Below are 19,812 nucleotides of genomic sequence, written 5' to 3' on the forward strand. Positions count from 1 at the left end.
AAAACTCAGTAGCCAATGAGAACACACTGCTACTAGCCCCACCCCCACGAGAGAAATGTTTTCAGAACGGCGAACGAAAACTCAGGGAGCGTAAACGAAAACTTCAGAAGTGTAAATGAAAACTCTGGAAGTGCATTTGTAAGCTCAGATCAGCAATTGAAAAATGAGAAATAGTTAGCAAAACATGCAGTGTATTAAAAACAAGCATGCACAGCGTTTTACATAGGGTTCCCGTAGCGTAAGCTAAGGCTTACGCAACACGAGAGTACTCTCGAAAAGGAACGTCTCGGTTACTACCGTAACCTCGGTTCCCTGAGATGAGGGAACGAGTGTTGCGTAACCTTGCTGTGCTTGTGCTCTAGTACGTTATCGCTTCAGTCGATGAAAACAAAGCACCTATGGTAGGGCGCAGTTTATATAGCCTCGGCCACACCCGTTTTGGCGGGCTCTCCATAGGTTGCAGCAGTTGCCACAGACCAGCCAATAAGAGCGCTAAGCCGCCTCGCTTAGGTCTGCTGCTGCAGCAAGTGCGTTTTAAATTATTACAAATTATAGGATAATTTTGGCTTCAATCTTCTCGAGAAAAGGGGCTTTCCCGTAGGGGAACCGAGGGTACGTTAGTAACCGAGACGAACGCTTGCCGTAAAGCAAGTCAAATTTGTAGTTTTCTTATGTCTCATTAGAACTACAGAAACGCGACCCGATCTGGCAATCTTACATAACGTGGATATACCAGATAAAGGACCGAAAAGCGGTGGCATAAGTGCCTTTCACCCTGTCATGACTTGATGAACCACTGAAACGATTTTGGAAACATTATTTGAAGGTAAAAAATCCTACTTAGTGTTGCTTTAAAGAACGAATGGCTCAGAATCACTGCGGGATTAACACGATCACTTCTCTTCTGTTCATGCCTTGTTAGTCTTACTTTTCTGCCACTGCTGTCTGTCACGGGAGGATGACGGTTTGTGTTTGTCTCACTGTTGGCTCAGTGTGTCGAGTCTGAGAGGCTCACAATATTTCTCTCAGCCAAACACAGGACCATCATCACGGCGCAAGAACTAATGCCAGTATGCCGTATTAAAACATGAACAGACTCAAGCTGAGGGAGCATACTGGAGGTTTAGTGTGTCATAAAAACAGGACTTTATTCTGTGTTGTGGACTAACAGCCCAATGGACGACAGCAACAACTGGACACTAAACAACGGGAGACTGTAACAAACTTGGGTTGTTACTGGGAGTCTAGACTGGACCTGTGGATATGTACCATCTGTGGACTTTTGTGTGGTTGTAGTTATATCTAAACTCCATTTTAAACAAACTATGAGGAGTTGACTAGAGCTGCGTACAAAACAACCTCAATTCTAATAATCAATACTGTTTTAAGAGATGAGTTGAGACTCTTGTTATTTTTCTTATTTGGTTTTGTACGCTCAACCACTAGAGTGTGATGTTGTGGTACATCCAGAATAAAGACTCTACATCCATTACGAGCCATTCATTGGGTCTTCGGTAGGCGTACAGTGAGAGGAGGATAATAGAATTTAACTGTACATTTTTAAGTGTGAGAACAAATCAACTGAAAATATTTGTAAATATTCAGTTACTTGTTTGTTTAATGTTTTTCCCCCCTTTGTTTTTTTTTTTTTTTTTTCTGGTCGAATGAAATATAAGATACTTTGTGACCAGGACAACAGGTGCAAGTTGTAATTCAGCCACCAGCAAAATTGATGAATCCCATTCGTTTGGAGGTTAAATTCACTTTCTGCTGCTTCATTTAGTTTTGGGATTTGTGGATAGAGGAGATTTATTGCTCTTGTATTTGAGCATAGAGATGGTGTATCATGTAGCATATCAATGTCACTCATATTTCTGCACAAGTATGACCAGCTGTTCATTTCAGATAGAAATCTTTAATATGGAGATATGGACTGGAAGCACTGGAAACCCTGGTGGTTATGAGAAGTATTTCATCTGCCATGAAATTGTTGTAGCATTACATTCTTACCAAAATGCAACCAGGACTTCATTAAATATCTAATAGGTGAAAAGTATTATTTTGTGATCACATTTTACTACACTTAAGTATATACTATTGTTAATGAATTAAGCGTCTAGTAAATGAATGCCAAAATAAAGATGGCATAAAGAGCGCAAGAGGGTCTCAATATGTCAAGCCTGGTGGTTTAAAGATTACTGAATAAATGAAGCACATGTTATTTCTCTAACAAAATAAACATTTTACTGGGTCCTAAAGCAAATTTACACCTGTTGCCCTGTTTTACTATATGTTCAGAATCAGAACGCCACATTTGATGAAGAATAAACATGTTTAATAATGGATTTTAAAAAAGCAAAGGTAAAAATATATAAATAAGGTGATGATATTTCTCTTTATTTAGAAGTTATTACACACTGTATGCTGTGACTCTGATCTGGGGAACATTAAAGAAATTCATAGCCAGACATCAGACTCTGTTTCCTTTTAATGAAATTACTAATCATCTAAATGACTCAAGTAGTGCATTAATTAACTGCATTATTGCTGTACTTGAAGTGTAATTTCCAACAGCAACCTTGATGGACAACAGAATGGTCAGGAGATCAACATGTTCGGCTATTCTCCACCCATCACTGGTGATTCGTTTGTGTCGCAAGTGCAAATGAGAAGCAAGGTTGATGGAGAAGAGTTGTTATGAAAGAAAAATTGAGAGTTGATGGAGAAAATGTTATTATAAAGTGTTATTAAGACAGAGTCACTTGTCGCCACCTACTGGCGTAATGATGTAACCTGCAGAAAGAGTCCCTGAAAAATCTTTTGGAACACTGCTCAGCCAATCAAGATTAAGGATCAGAATTAATTCAATCTTTATCTTTATTAAGATTGGTAAGTGATCCTCGGCCATGTCTACACCAAGCGGCAACCTTCCTGTCTCTCTCTTGAATCCAACACAGAAGTGACTTAAACTGCAATTCATCGACTGGCCGCTAGAGACCGGCTGCAAAAGAGAGTCAATCCCATAGACCCCCATGTTAAAATGCCCAACTTTACAGCAGAAAAATATGTTTAAAGCCTGGTACAAAAAGTAGTTTTGGTCTATATATGATGTTTTATTAACAAGGTTCGGGAGGAGCAGGTGCAGATAATTAACCCAATTAGCACAAGTGGAGATCAATCAGTAATCAACTCAGGACAAGATAAATAACAGCAGAACCGACCTCTGTTCCTTGACAGTTTATCAGCATCCCACCTCCACCCCATCTCTTCACTTTTAGTTCCATCTCCTCACTTCTAGTTCCATCTACTCTTACCAACGGGGGGAGTACTCTGGGTTCGGGCAGAAATTCCGAGCTCGGAGCCCTCCACCCGGACAGCACGCCAAATACGCAAACCTTTACCGTAATGATTATATGTAGATGTGAACTCGTGAAATCTAATTTTGCCCTTCATGATGACTGTGAAGGGGGTGAATTTTTTATCCGGGACTTTTATCCTGTTATCCGGTAGTGATGCGCGGCCAATATGGCGACGGCCGGCTCCGCCCACTTTTTCACGGACACTACATCCATTATTTTTTTTTTTTTTAGTCTATGGTTTACACTAAAATGCAGCGTAGGAAATAGCACTTCTGTCAATGGTTGTTAAGAAAGGGATGAGAATTAGGTGCGTTTACACGACAACGATGTACTAAAAACAGAAAAGTTTTTCCTTTGTGTTTTCACATACAGGCGACAACGTTGTCAAAATGATCCTCATCGGGCCAGATCGATGTCCAGCCAGTAGTTGTGTGTGACGTCACTGTTTTCACAAATTTGCATTTTTGTAGTTAACACGGATACAATAACGATATCGTTTTCAAAAACTTGCACTTTCAAACCGGTTTTCTATAGTTTGTTTTGAGGCCCCCAAAACGCCAGTTGTTTAACATCTAAAATTTTTTAGTTGAAAACGGTGTCGTGTAAAAGCCCTCTTAGTGAATTTTAGCGGCCGTCGTCTGTACATGAAATATGCTAAGAAAACTATTTGCATTACATCATTGTCATGTAAATGTACCCTTATTAAAATTACTTTCAAAATGTCATTTAATCTATTTACATCTCCACCATAGACATTACGTCATGTCAGATCAGAGCTATTAAAGGAGCATATAATGCCATTTTTGTACAAGCTAATATGATTCTTTAGGGTCTAAATTAAAAGTTTGTAATATACTTTAATTAAAAATTCTCATTAGTATTGTAAGAAAACACTCATTTTACCTGGTCAAAAACAGCTTTCAGCACGCCGTTTAAGCGCATGCGTCTTTAAATGATAATGAGTTTTGCTCACCCCGCCCCTCTGTTCTGTGCGTACACTGTTTCTAACACAATAACCAATACAATAACGCGTTGTTCATTATAAACGTGGGATTATGAATTATATTGAGAACATCGTACATAGAAAACATGGCGTAATGTACCCTGAGTGTAAACAGCCGCATTCATCTTGAAGAGTGCAGCAAGCGATTTGCAAAGATTAATATAAATATTAATATAAAGGTTAATAAAACGTTACACTCACTTCTTCTTCTGGAGGTGCAGCAGGAACACGAATAGTTGGTACCGATCCTATTTTCAGGAACAGCTTCTTATAGGCCCAGTCCACACTACTCCGTTTTCGTTTAAAAATGGAGACCTTTTGCTACATTTGCACCTCCCGTCCACACTAAAACGACAAAAACGGAGACCCAAAACGGAGAAGTTTAGAAACGCTGCCTACCCGTTTTTCGGTTTAGTCTGGACGGGTCAAAACGGAGGACTTTAGAAACGATGACGCAGAAGCTCACGCTCGGCTCTATGATTGGGTGCCATCGGTCATGGCGAATCCTTCCCTTCCTTCCCTAAATTCTGCATTTTACAATGCTATAACTGCCTACATGCGCCGGAGGCAAGCTATTATTCTATCGATCTTTGACAATTATCGTGTGCAGCGGTAATGTACTTTCTTCTTCATCAGATCTGAGGAATAGTCAATCCATTTCCTGTTTACACCGGCACGCGCATGCCCAGTATTGGTGAATGGTCACGTGATCCGCGTTTTCAGTCGTTTTAATGTGGACGGAAATCAATTCTAATACGCAGCTAAAACGCTGGTGTGGACGGAGATCGTATTCGTTTTAATTCTCCGTTTCTAAACGAAAACGCAGTAGTGTGGACGGGGCCTTAGCAAAACCAGCTTTACTGACCCTCTTTGTAAAGCTGTCTGGTGTGAAATGATTCGCGCAAACATGAAAGCATGGACGTTGATCGTGGGGAATCCCCACGTCAATGCTTTGGGAATATTCCACCAAAACATCAAAATGACTGCTGTGTTCCTTATTACACCCAAGAACAGAACGCCACAATCGCTTAGATGCTATTCTTCTCCAGCATATCAACCATGCACTATGATGACAGACAGCTCGCTCACGAGCGAGGACAGGTCTGTGTTGAACGCTGCTGTCAATCACAATCGTGGGAGGGGCGTCGATTTTGTGACGTCACAAAATTGAATGGCTTGATTTCAGAGAATGTAAAATATACAAGGAGATTAAAAAAAAACACTGGATGGATTTTTATCATTTTATGATGGTTGTGTACAGGCACTGCCAACACACATTTCAGTACAATCAACTTGTAAAAGTGCATGTACCATTATATGTCCCCTTTAACTTTTATCCTATTTTTAACATAATTATTTGAACGTTTGTAACACACAAATATAATTCTGAAGCGCGGGGGGGAGGGGGGTGTCTCCCTTGTCTACTTGTGATCCGATCGACTTAATAGCGGGTGTAAACAGGGCCAAAGAGTAAATAAACCTACAGTTGCTAAATCATTGTCATTTCAATTCAAGTTTATTTGTATGGCACTTTTCACAATACATACTGTTTTAAAGCAACTTTACAGAAAATTTAAATTTAGAAGTAAAAACGTCCGGATCTTTCAACAGTTAATCGTGTAGCTCTATAGGCTGCATTTGATAAAACACATCTGCTGAAATCACATTTGCATTTACATTTATTTATTTAGCAAGCACTTCATTCCAAAGCAGAGGTTTGTTTAACTGGTTACATTAAGTAGTACCTTAAAACCACAATAACATTAATATCAATATCTATATATTTAAAACAATATTTTTTTTATTGTTTTAGAATTCTTAAAAGTAAAAGTATTCATGCAGTATATTTTCTGTAGAATATCATCATAAAGATATAAACAATTAAAATTTGATTATTTTGACAACAAAAAGGAAAATCTTTTATCAAATAAACAGTAAAATTATACACAAAAAAAAACATTTCACCATGTTGTTGCACATTGCATATATCTTTTATTTTTCTTTCACCTAGTTAAACTGTATCTCACCTTTTAAATGATTAACCCATATTCCCATTCCCAAGTGCAAGCAGTATCAATGGTTACTGGAAGTCAGCTGAAACCTTTTGCAAGTAATCAATAGTGTTACTAAGCAGTCATGTGTTTTGGAGATGGTCATATGTTATCAATGCATATTTTGTGTTTATTTTGTAGGCTGAGTGTGAGAGTGCTGCCAAAATGCTGAATCAATAATTGTGAAATGGAATAATTGTTTATTTGATGCTAAAAGACTCTTTTAAACTGTCCTCTGCTTGTTTCTTTGTGATAGATTTCCACATCAAGGGTACATCAGCAGGGCGAGCATTGTACTCTTCAGCAAACTTAGCGTTGAACCGGGCCATCACATATTTCCAGTAATCTGAGGCCTGTATGCTAGCGTCTGCTGGGATGTGCCACTCAGGAAAGATTTCTCTGTATCTTTTGCAAGGATGAGAGTTATAATTAGTCTGGAGACACCTAAACACTGCTTCACTGTGGACATTCGTTGAGCAGATGTTAGCCACTAATTTTTCATTGTTTTCATATCTGTATCGACCGAGTCCCTGTGGTCTGTGTACGGAAGCACAGTGTTCAGTGTGAGCTTCTCCACCAGCCTCACATGGAGCACTGCAGAATGGACACTGTTTCCCACATCCAAACACTCTCTTGAAGAGCTCATCCTGGGGTTTAATCTTGAGTTTGTGGAGTTTGCCCTGTATGTCGACTTTCTTCAGTTGTTCCTTCAGTGTCTGTTCCATCTCCTCTACAGATTTGGTTAGCCAGTCAGCAAATGGCTCTTGAGATGCATTGTTTAGGACCATCACTGTTTCTAGAGCACCTTTGGGAATTATTAGCTTTTGTTCAAGCTTCTTGCATATGCAATGTATGAATCCTTTGATACCATCTTCACACGTCTCATTCAGTGCCATTTTGACAGCTTCTAATATCTCCTTAGTGATTCCTCTAAGGTGACCTTCCTCCAACTCAAACACTTCATGTTCGTTTGAAAACTGTTCGGTGATTTGATCTAATATCCAGCCCTTAACAAAACGCTCATATGAGCTGATGTATTTTACATACTGTTCAAACTTATCTTCATTCACAAGTTCCTTTAAGAGTGAGTACTGAAAAAATGCACGAGTGCTAAACTGAAAAGCATTTTTACCCTGAAGCATTTTGTCAATGATGTCTGGACCCAAGGAGCTGTAGATGAATGTCTCAACTGCAGGCATCAAGCACAGTTTAGTGAATTCTTCTGCCTTTCTCTGACACTGATCGCGATCATGAAACAGGTCCTTGAAATCATTGCGATATTTGTCTTTAAACTGATCAAGGCATCTACGTGGGTCATTCTCCTTTATGAAACATTCATGCATGTCTTGAAATGTTCTTGCAGAAAACCCACAAATGTACAATTTCAGGGACAGTTCAAATTCCTCTGAAACCCTTGTATTCTTGTTGGACATTAATCTGTCATCAATCATGTGTAGGATCTCCTGAATGTAGGTGTCATGGTAATCTGAATGCTGTGAAGTTGTGTCCAGGACAAACTGAGAGCATGTCTGAATGATATTATCTGCTAAATGTTGTAGGTCCATTGCAGAGTTGTCATTGAACATACGTTTAATCCACCTTTTGAACCAGATTTCTTTAGTGATTTGGAACACCCCTGTTCCACAATTCACCAGTTTTTCTCTCATTAATTGCTCTGCAACATAACTGCCTTTCTGTTTCATGTTTTCTCGAAGTTGTCTGAAAACAAAATCGAATATATTTTTTTTCTTCAGTCCAGTAAATGAAAGCTCATTTATGGTGTCCTGCCATATTCGTTCAAAGAATCCATCAAGCTCTTTGTCAGTCATTTGTGCATCACTCTTTGAGCTGTTGTTTTTGCGTAACTCCTCCAGTAGACCCAGCACTTTTTTCTCCATAGTGTCAGTGAATGTTTTCTTGATGTTGTCCAGATTATTCATTCCTCTCCTAATGTCCACTGTTGCCTCGAGATGCATCAGCAAAGAGCTCTCAATTTCTCTCCTGAGACATTTTATGCTGCTCACAAAGTCTTCTTTGTACTTTTCCACAAGGTAGACATGACCCTCTGTTTGTTCAAAGTATTTGGACAGATTTTCCATTGTGGCCTTTTCCAAGGTGTCAAGCTTTGAGACAGCTTCTCGTTTCAGTTTGCATAAAAGATCTTTCAGATCTGATTTGTCTGATTTCAGTTTGAATGTCTCGAAATTTGACACTCTGGTTTCAGCTTGAGTTGACCAAGAGTGCATATGCTTCTTGAAAGACCATTCCCATTCGTGGAATTCTGTGCACAGTCTCATGTATGCATCAGCCACCAAGCTGTTCCTAAAGCTAAATATAAAGTTTTCATATTTGACTGCATTCCATAAGCTTTTTGTCCACTCCAAAAATTCTTTTAGGTTGTTTCCAGATGTTTTGTTTTTGCATTTTCCTATTACATCAATCATGTTCCTTTTAAGGTCATAGACAGCCTCGGAGTAGCCAGCGTTCACTGGTGCCATTGGAGGATTTCCATGCCAGAGCCCAGGGATATACCAGTTGCAAGTCTCTGGATCATACTCAATCACATCACTGAACTTTTTATACTCCTCCTTGTTCTCCATTTTAGCTGCCGCTTCTGTCATCTCATTCAGTTGCTCCAGCAGAAGCTTTCGATCTCTCATGTTCTTGTCATGGGCTGATACATCAGCAACATTTTGGTGGACGAACAGACACTTGGGTTTTTTACCTATTTCCTTCATTCTGATGAAAGCATGGACTACAATCTGCAAAATGTCCTTCATCTCTGTGGAATTCTCCATTGCGATGTTGATGATTGTGATATCACTCAATCCAACAACAAGTGTGGCTAATTCATTGTCATGTTCATGACTATCATCTAGTTTTGCTAGTTCAGGTGATTTCAGACCTTCAGTGTCAATTATCACTAAATAATCACAACCAAGTTCTTTCTTGATATCCTCTGTGACTTTGATCAGCTGCATAAAAGCTCCTCTGGTGCATCTTCCACTGCTGACGGCAAACTGAACTCCAAACATGGTGTTCAGCAAGGTGGACTTCCCTGTGCTCTGGACTCCTAAAACTGTGACCACCATGATTTTATTGTTGGGCTGCACCAAAGAGTTCAGATACAGAAGCACATCGCTCACCCATCTGAGAGGAATATTTGATGCATCTCCATCAACCAGTTCCAGAGGAAAGCCATCCAACATCAGCTCAGCACATAGCCGAGGTAAGTGTAGCATTTGTTGACGGGATTCTACGTTTTCTGGAAGTGACACTGCGGCTTCATAGAGTTGGCCCATTTCTCGCAGAAAGTGCTCTATTCCTAAAGAACTGTTAGAAATCTGTTGGTCAAGCTGTGCGATTTCCTCTTTATTTTCTGAAAATTTCTGACACTTTTCTTTGTACTGCTCACGGAGGCTTGAGAGGCTTTTTCGCGAGAGATTGTCAAGGTTCATCCGCATCCACTTCAAGAAGTAGGGCCTCTCCTGGCTCGAACTTAGTGCACTAACAAAGCAGGTCATTGCCTCTGAGATGTCATATTTACTTTGTTGTTTCCTGAGTTCATTTTTTTTTATCTGGAGATCACTCTTGTATGTCTCTATGTTTTGATTACCAGCTTTCCGGAGTCTGCATTCCTCTTTTTCCAGTTTTGCTAAATCTTTCCAGATTTGACCTTGAAGGGGGAGCTGATCTTTCTTGAACTGCAGTGTTTCCTTTATATTTGTCGTTAAGACATGTGCATTATTTTTTGCTTTCTGGCAATCTTGAATGTCTTCATCAACTTGAATTCCGAGTTCATGTGCTATAGTGTCCATTTCCTCCAGACAAGCTTTTTTGCCATGATTATTAATTATGTGATTTACTACAGAATGCAGATTTTTGACAAAATTTGCATCGTTTTGATTGTTCTTCAGAATGATGTTGTTTTTCTTCAAACTCATTTCAGATGCGGTCCTTTTCAGCTGCTCTAAATCAATTGTTTTACTTTGCACATTGCCCACTAAAAAAAACTGTGCTTTAGCATGTTGGTTGGTAAGTAACTTGTAGTTTGTGTCCAGATTGTCAAAGAACACAAAAACTGCAGTGGAGGTCTGGCATAAGAAAGAGTACTGTGTTTCAAAGGTCTGGATGTCACCTCTCAAGTTTGCAACAGCCACAGGTTCAGGAAAAACATCAATGTTTTTGTTTCCACAAGGTAGATACCAACCCATCTCCACTAATCCATCTGATATCTTTCTTGGAATGTCTCCGCAGTCCATGTCATGATGTACAAAAGTGTCATGATATTGTTGGGGATTGCTGAGCAATTTGTTTAAGATCTGAGATTTAGAAATGCTGCAGTCACCAAGTCTAACAAAGGACACTAGGGGGAACTCAGAGTGAACAATTCTGTCCTCCACAAAACCTTTTGAGTCTAACAAGGAATGAGGTCTAAATTTTTTCACAATATCTCTCATGGCCCAAAGCATGTACATGCATTGTTGTGTGTCACACTTTGGAATAAGTAAAGGAACAGAGAACTGACACATTGACATTTTCGAGACCATTTCCTGTTGTAGAAAACCATCTGCACAAAGAAACAGGGCAGTCACTATATCTAAAGGGTTTACACTGCTATTCTGATCATTCAGAAAATCCAATGTGTCATTGTACAAATCTAAGCTTTGCAAATCCTCAATCTCATCTGATGAATATTTGACACTTCTTGCAGTCACATTCACCATCATCAGTTTCTTCAGGAACAGCCATGGCAAAGATGACAGAGACATGGCTGGCTCATCTGTCACTGACCTTTTGTCAATCTGTAGCACATCGCTGAGTGAGAGTTTGTTCGGGTAGTATTGCTCCAACCCCAAATCATGTAAAAGGCTTTGGATGTTTGTTTCTGTTGAAAAAGTAAGCATTACATCAATTGTTTCTCCTCATTTTGTTTCTCCTCATTTCACAATTTAAAAAATGTATCAAATTAAATGAGGCATGTAAATGTATGTTGTGAAGTTTGCTATATTATACTTACTGGTTTGAGCATATGTGACAGCTTCTTTGCTTCTGTTGCCATTTGGAATAACTTTTGTAATGTGAAAAGAGTACTTCTTACCAGGAATTAGGTCACAGAAAACCACAGTTCCTGATTCTTTTATCTCTTCCTGAATGATTTTTCCATTGTGGCTGCAAACAACATGAAACTTGTTCTCCTCACAGCCAGATGCATCCCAAATAAGAGTAACTGATGTTGTGCCTACACCCTCAACCTTGAAATTTTCAGGTGGGACTGGCCCTGCAATCATGAAAACATTTATGTTGTTAATTCTTTTTTCAATTTCAAAGACACATTGTCATACAATTCTAGATTCATACTGCATGGATAGACAGAAAGATAATTACTGGTGCATGCAGTCACTTCAACTCCCACACTTCGTTTTTCATTGTCTGATATTGAAACAAGGGTGAAAGTGTATTCAGTTCCTGGACATAGATCTTCCACCTCTATGGCTTTGTCATTTGTGGTGATAGTAGAGGTCTTTGTAGCGGCGGTATCATAGTAGGTCAACTCAAATGTAGATATATTGTCTGGGCTTTCCCAAGCAAGAGTAACAGAACTGGTCCCAATAAGCTGCACTAAAATTCCACTTGGTGCAGGAACGTCTGTGGAAACAATAAGTATACATTTTCAACTTCTGGAAAGAGTATTAAAAAGTACTGTCAGTAGTGACTGATTTATCTGTATAAATATGCATTCACTAATGCAATCTCTGCATGTCAGATGACAAGGGAAAAAATTTTCTTTTGTAATAATGTGCACTGATGCGTTATGCAAAATAAGACCAAAAATGTGTATTAAGAAAGAAAATGTTTCCGTTACTACCATAACCACGGTTAAGTTAGTAACCAAACAGTTACGTAACGGTTCACTCGACATTTCGTCAATAGCTGATGCTATGGGGAACGCAATCCAACAACACTGTATTATTAGTGCAGGAATGTCCCAGCCCATAAGGCAGAAAAGAGGCCCTGCGAGCCTAGCCCAGGGATGGAAGCTTGATGGCATTAACAAAGTGAGCAGACTGGACAGGGGTTATTACTGGCAGTTGTGCTTGGTACAGGGAAAAAACTTTGGCTGGGTGGCAATCCGTAATGGAAGTCGGAAAGATATGTACCATAGATAAGCACCACTCTCCAGTGGAGTGTGATGCACTTAAATATTTAATAAAGTTGTTGGCATCCAGCAAACCATAGTCTAACCCTATGACTGTTGCTGAGTCCCAATTCGCCTACTTATACTACGACCTAAAAGTATGTACTTTTTTTGTGAGGAAAAAGTACATACTTTTGAGTGTGTAGCAAAAGAGTATGCACGTTCTGGGACATAAATATGTTGTGGGCAATATTAGCCGTTAGAGTGTGCATTGATCTGCACTTCGAATTCTAACCGGAAATAGTAGACCATCCGGGTATCTTTGGAACACTCATTTCAACATACTACGATTTGGGACGTACTAATTCTAGTTTCGCATACTATTTAGGACGGATAGTATGCGAATTGGGACTCAGCATGTATGTCCTCTCTGATCTGGTTGATGACCTGTGGGAGCAGGGCCACTGGTGGAAAGGCATACAGGCGCTCTCGAGAGAAAAATATTGCTACATTGGGAAAAATATTAGACAGTGAGTGATCTCCTTCGAGGCGAAGGGTTCCACTTACGCCTGCCCACAGACACTCCAGATCATCTGAACCATCTGGGGGTGAAGTCTCCATTCCCCTAGAGTCACACCACTCTGGGAAAGCATGTCCACACCCTGGTTCAGCCTGCCCGGCACATGTACTGCCCTGACCGAAGGTTGTACTGTGCCCAGAGGAGGAGTCTCACCAGTCTGTTCAGAGGGTGCGATCTCAGGCCTCCTTGGTGGTTTATGTATGCGACCACTGTCATGTTGTCCGACTGGACCAGGACATGGTGGTCTCTCAAGTCTGGCAAAAAGGCCTTACACCAGCTGCACCACCATCATCTCCAGACAGCTGATGTGCCAGTGGAGCTTCAGACCAGACCAGGTTCCGAACGTTGACCTTGCCATTGCACACCATGCCCCAACCTGATCAATAATTGAGGCGGCTGCATGAGGGCTTGGAGCCAATCAGTCCAAACCCAGCTCCTCAATGGTCTTGGACAGGACTCGGATGAGCTCGGAGTCCAGTCCGGGCTAGGAATCATCTGGCCTGCTCTGCAGCAGGGTGGCGGAATCCTCCACAGGGATTGACCACTCCCCCGTATCTAAAGCAGCCAGGGATAAGGCAAAAGATATTCACATGCAAATCTCCACATGGACCGCGTCTCGCTCATTACCTCAACAACAAAACACTTCACTTCACTTTTCGTCGAGTTTGAAAGACGTGCCTGAGCTTACATTGGATTTAGGCTACCTCAGAAGAAAAAGAACGCGATTTGAAGACAAGAAAGGTGTAAGGTAAGAAATTCTTACATATTAGTTTGTTATTGTTGCATAAATGTCACGTTGCAGTTGAACTGTTGCTAGATATATGGGGAATATTATAATATTTAGACCCGTGTTTACTGTTACTGTGTTTGTGGATATCTGCTCAAACGTAGATATGTATATGGTAACCATAATGTTTTATATTTGAGCGCGATCGCGTTTGAATGCATCATATTTTTGATAGCGATCGCGTTTGAATGTATCATATTTTTGATAGCGATCGCGTTTGAATGTATCATATTTTCCTGCGCGATCGCGTTTGAATGTACACATCATATTTTGGATGAAAGCAAAACGCACCAAACGGCTTCATGTTTTTATTATTATCTCATTTCATATCATCATAACGGATGGAAACATTTTAAGTAACATGATAATCAATATATTTTTCTCTAGCTTAGTTGTTACTGAAATCTTTTGGAAGATTTATACTGCTATAGGTTATTTATTGTTATTATTATTTTATCTGGCACTGCGCATATACCTTATGCCTACAGGCACAACAAACCTGGTGTTCATCATTATATTATATATTGTTGGAAACATTTGTGTGTGTGTGTGTGTGTATTCTGTGAATTTTAAAAAGCAATTTTAACCAGAAAAATCTAATATTTATTTCCAAAATCGTGCAGGCCTTTCTCTTGATATCAGTATGTTCACTTTTTTTTTTTCAGGGCCCAGATGCCACTGAGGACTTCAACATTCACATGAGTCTCTGTACGTGAACACGGTAAAGTGAAAATCTTGGAAATGAAAGGTATGTACAATGTTTTTAGGAATGGCACAAAGGTCTCTGTCTTTGAAGTGCTTTTTTGGCATTTGTTGTGTATCTTTGGATTATGTTGTGTTGTAAATAAATCCAAACAATTTAAAAGCCATTCTTTTTTAAATCTCCTCATTTACAGTATTGTGCAAGGTTGCTCAGAATGACAGGGCCTGATAGCTCCTAATAGGGCCGTTAGGGGAGGTTCTTTGTCTTTCTTAGGTGAGAAAAGCTTACATATTAATGAGCTTGCGCATAAAGCTTTCTAACACAAAACACGTCGTAAAATTTTTAAATCAATATATTGTCTTATCTGAATGAGCAGTCAGGGTGATTTTCACATAGTTTTGCAGCAAATATTCTAGGCTACGTCATACAATTTTCAAAAGTCTTGTGAAGAAATAATCAGTATGGGTTTCATGGCCTTATTTCAGTGAGAATTTTTTTTGTATTTTCACAAACCACGCATAAATGTCATTATCTCAAAACTACAAACTTTTACATACATGCTGCTGATATATTATTGTAGCAGAGTTTGTGCTGAATACAGTGTAATTAGACTTTAGCCATGAAAATGTCACAAGTAACAGAAATAACCAGAAATGTCAGAGCATGTCAGAACACCTCCAGGGCCCAGAAAACAGCTCAGACCTCAGAGGGTTAAGAAGGGGGACCGGAGGGTGTGTTCCAACTACAGGGGGATCACACTTTTCAGCCTCCCCGGGAAAGTCTATGCCAGGGTACTGGAGAGGAGAATACGGCCGATAGTAGAACCTCGGATTCAGGAGGAACAGTGCAGTTTCCGTCCCGGTCGTAGAACACTGGACCAGCTCTATACCCTCTCCAGGGTGCTGGAGGGTTCATGGGAGTTTGCCCAACCAGTGCACATGTGCTTTGTGGATTTGGAGAAGGCATTCGACCGTGTCCCTCGCGGCATCCTGTGGAGGGTGCTCTGGGAGTATGGGGTCAGGGGCCCTTTGCGAAAGGCTGTCCGGTCCCTGTACGACCGGAGCAGGAGCTTGGTTTGCATTGCCGGCAATAAGTCAGACTGTTTCCCGGTGCATGTTGGACTCCGGCAGGGCTGCCCTTTGTCACTAGTTCTGTTCATAATTTTTATGGACAGAATTTCTAGGCGCAGCCAGTGGCCGGAGGGTGTCAGGTTTGGGGACCACACGATTTCGTCTCTGCTTTTTGCGGATGATGTTGTCGTGTTGGCCCCATCAGACCAGGACCTTCAGCGTTCACTGGGGCGGTTTGCAGCCGAGTGTAAAGCGGCTGGGATGAGAATCAGCACCTCCAAATCCGAGGCCATGGTTCTCAGTCAGAAAAGGGTGGCATGCCCACTTCAGGTTGGTGGAGAGTTCCTGCCTCAAGTGGAGGAGTATCTTGGGGTCTTGTTCACGAGTGAGGGAAGGATGGAATGGGAGATTGACAGACGGATCGGTGCAGCTTCTGAAGTAATGCGGTTGATGTACCGGTCTGTCATGGTGAAGAAAGAGCTGAGCTGCAAGGCGAAGCTCTCGATTTACCGGTCAATCTACGTTCCTACTCTCACCTATGGTCATGAGCTGTGGGTGTCTAGGGAGAGGGAAGTCTGGGCATCTCTGCTTAGACTGCTGCCCCCGCGACTCGGCCCCGGATAAGCGGAAGAAGATGTATGTATGCATGTATGTATGTATAATCTTTTTCAAAAAATTACAGTGGCTGTAGCATTTTTATCAAAGAAACGGGCAAATATTACATGTTGTTTGGCCAAAATTAAACATGGATTTGATCTGCTGTAAAGTGCAATAACATCAGGCTGCTGGCGCCCTCTGCGGGCATTTGTTATAATACATAATGTATTGTTTATATTGTGTTTATTATGTATTTTGACAGTGATGTTCTATGAAACCATATGATTACTTTATTTGGAGTATATATTACTATAAGTATATAATATAATTACCTCGTTATGCATTTTAAGTCATTTTAAAGGCTTATGTCTTTGCTTACGTCTATTTTTATTACCACACAAAAAAATATCTGATTACTCGCTTAATCATTAAAATAATCGACATATTACACGATTACCAAAATGATCACTATTGACAGTCCTGCTAGAAAGTCTTGCGAGCATTTCATTTAGCATATTCTGACAACAAGCGTCTTGTTAAACTTCACAGACTTCAATGAATGAGCGCCTGTGGGCGCATGCACGCCAAAGTAAAATACACATTTTGCTAAAATATTGTTTGTTAGAAATTAAAGGGATAGTTCACTTTGAAATTAAATTTTGGTATGTTTTAGCTTACCTCAAGGGCATCCAAGATGTAGGTGTCTTTGTTTCCGCAGTAGTTTCAATTTTGATATTTTTAGGTCAAACCGTTCTTGTCTGTCAGTAATATAATGCAGGTTTATGGTCACTATCTCAAAGAGCATGCACAGTGAAGTCCAAATTAAACTTATGTCGATTATGTCGGTTGATAGTGTCAATGGTCCATTTATGTCCGTTGATAGTGTCAATGGTACATTTCTGAGATAGGTGGCGGTAATGCACATATTTGTTTGCGATCCGCCATAAAAAAAAATAAAAAAAAACAAGAAGAAGAAGAAAGCGCCGGAAGCGCGCACGCTCTCAGATCACTTGGATGTGGTTGTGTACAAGAGGTAAAAACGCTATAAATACTCGTGTCTTAGGCCATCAATGTGTACTTACGATGGGGAATTGTTTAATTTGGACTTCTCTGTGCATGCTCTTTGAGATAGTGACCATAAACCTGCATTATATGACTGACAGACAAGAACGGTTTGACCTAAAAATATCAAAATTGAAACTACTGCGGAAAAAAAGACACCTACATCTTGGATGCCCTTGAGGTAAGCTAAAACATACCAAAATTTAATTTCAAAGTGAACTATCCCTTTAAGGTTTAAAAATATACATGTAACAGAAGTAATCAATTTTTTTGAGAGCAGGAACTGTAAAGGCACTATTGTTGGTATAGCCCATTAATGTAATATAATTACTATGTTCAGAAGAGTGAATCCTCAGAATATGTGTTCCTCATACCTCATATAAGTTAACATTTTGTGCTTTTTTTTAAAAATAACTTTTTATTTAGTCGTTTTAATTTCTGCTTTAAAATAGTAAGCAACCAGTTAGATTTAGAATGTAATGTTTATATTTTAACCTTTTATGCTAATGATGTATAGCATAGCCTATATTCACTATATTTGTTTTCAAAGGCTTTATATTATACGTTGTATTTTAACCCTTTATGCTAATGATGTATAACATAGCCTATATTCACTATATTGGTTTTCAAAGGCTTTATATTATACGTTGTCTGGAGGACAGCATTGGGCAGGAATCGCAGGATGTGAAATAACATTGTTTAAAATAATGGATTAAAATTAAATAATTAATTCAAAAATAATAATTTTTAATGTATAATCATTTTTACAAATTTTCATCCGATTAATCAACTAATCGAAAAAATTAATCTACAGATTAGTTAGTGGCAGCCCTTCTCCAACTCAATGCCATCCGCGATCTGACACAATGTCGAGTGAACCGTTGTTGAAAGGGAACAGGATCATTTTGATGCAGTCAGAAAGTATTAAAAATGGTATCAACTTCTTGACAATAAATCCACATTTAAAACAAACTATAGACCTTATTCAGAGCATTGCCATGACATGAATGAAAGTGAGGCTGTGAGGGACAGACTAACCATGTTTTCAATGGCATCTGCTGTAAAAAGCTGTATAAAGCTCCTAGATCACTTAGAATTTTCCACAGCTCATTTTTCCTGGAGTTTTTTTGTCTACTGAAATTTCCTGGAAAGATATGTTTGCAGTTTTTCGTCAGCAGAACAATTAAAAAACAACTGTTTGTACTGTTATTGAAATAGCAGTACAACCCACTGAAGAGATGTAGGCCTATGTCTATCCCTCACAGCCTCGCTTTCATTCTTGTTAAAAATCAAAGTTGGCGCTGCTGCTGTGGATAAGGCCTGTTGTAATGATAAAGGCCATTTATATGCGTTTACCTGTTGTATAAGGTAAACATGTTCATTTAAATTGTGGCCAACATTCCAAAATCATTATTGTGCACAAAGATGCATACATGTATAACTGATACAAATAACTGTATTACCTTGTTGTAACTTGGAATCATCTTCCTTGTGATAGGACTCAACAGCACATGCTCCTGTTTGTTGTTGGTCTTCAAGGTGTTCACAAGCGTCTTCAAATTCCTTGATTTTGAAAGTTTTTCAAGAATTAGTAACATGCAAACTCAGGTCTGTCAAGACTAAATTTGACTAAATAAATGCGAATTGCAATTCTCTATGTAAATCGCTTTATTTGCAAATAAATCTGCCTTATGAAAGAAAGAAAAAGTGGTGCTTGCTTACTTCATCCTCGCTGGGGCAGTCCATTTTTCTTGTGAGTTGATTGAGACTCCTATAAGAAATCTGTTGCAGATTTAATTACATAATATGATTCAGTAGGGTGATTAAAATGGTGGCTTCATTTCAAAATTACATTAAACAATCTCACACTGTATTTTGGAATTAAAGCTTTCTTAATGATTTGGTAAATTTCTATATGCAAACCATTTACTTCTATAATGTGATGTATGTGAAATTACAACCAGAAATTGACTGAATCACGAAAAAATGTTGTGTAATAAACACAACCACAAAAATAATTTCTTAAACGACAAATATAACTTAACCACCAGGGATAAATCAGTAGCCTACTATCAAACAGTTTGAACTAAGCGGGTAACGAAGATATATAGTTTTAAAACAGACCGCTATTCTTGCACTCGCATGAATTATCATTACGAGATTAACCAATTCTTGGTTTTCACAATAACAAATAACACTATAGGCAAATAAAGACGGTGATTCAGCAAATCGTATCGATTATTACTTACAACTTATCCACTTATCAAGTTGAGGAAAACCTCTGCATTAAAGTCGTAACTCCAGATCTTCTTTTGACGGGGCGGGAACTCTAAACAAATTTATACCCTAAAAAAGTGAGTGACTCACCAGACTAAACCATTTAGACAACTAGTCTATTTTGCGATAGCGTTTATACCCTGTTATTTTAAGCGCTTTAAGAATACTTACGTTTGCTTACAAT

General features: G+C 39.3%; 1 protein-coding gene across 2 annotated transcripts; it reads right to left on the reverse strand.

The window, feature by feature from the left end:
- Positions 1 to 5,859: 5,859 nt before the first annotated feature.
- LOC311080352 (interferon-induced very large GTPase 1-like) lies at positions 5,860 to 19,695 on the reverse strand. 2 transcript variants are annotated; one of them, XM_084110266.1, is made up of 6 exons: positions 19,601 to 19,695; positions 19,074 to 19,133; positions 18,815 to 18,914; positions 11,802 to 12,062; positions 11,434 to 11,694; positions 5,860 to 11,301 (listed from the first exon to the last, which is right to left on the reverse strand). In XM_084110266.1, the coding sequence occupies exons 2-6, from the start codon at positions 19,095 to 19,097 to the stop codon at positions 6,614 to 6,616; spliced, it is 5,334 nt and encodes a 1,777-aa protein (XP_083966392.1). In that variant the 5' UTR covers positions 19,098 to 19,133; positions 19,601 to 19,695; the 3' UTR covers positions 5,860 to 6,613. The 2 variants fall into 2 exon arrangements, with proteins under 2 accessions (XP_083966392.1, XP_083966393.1); XM_084110267.1 differs by having other exon boundaries at positions 19,074 to 19,122; positions 19,601 to 19,657.
- Between the last annotated feature and the right edge of the window lie 117 nt (positions 19,696 to 19,812).

This window comes from Abramis brama (genome assembly GCF_963993115.1).
Source record: "Abramis brama genome assembly, chromosome: 3".
Classification (NCBI taxonomy): domain Eukaryota; kingdom Metazoa; phylum Chordata; class Actinopteri; order Cypriniformes; family Leuciscidae; genus Abramis; species Abramis brama.

What these genes read in the sequence shown, in the direction of transcription:
- LOC311080352 (XM_084110266.1), bottom strand. Translation starts at nt 19,097, where the DNA reads ATGGACTGCCCCAGCGAGGATGAA. An exon ending in TGATTCCAAGTTACAACAAG is followed by an intron (nt 12,063 to 18,814) that starts GTAATACAGTTA and finishes TTGTTTCCACAG; the next exon opens with ACGTTCCTGCACCAAGTGGA. An exon ending in TGTCACATATGCTCAAACCA is followed by an intron (nt 11,302 to 11,433) that starts GTAAGTATAATA and finishes CTTTTTCAACAG; the next exon opens with AAACAAACATCCAAAGCCTT.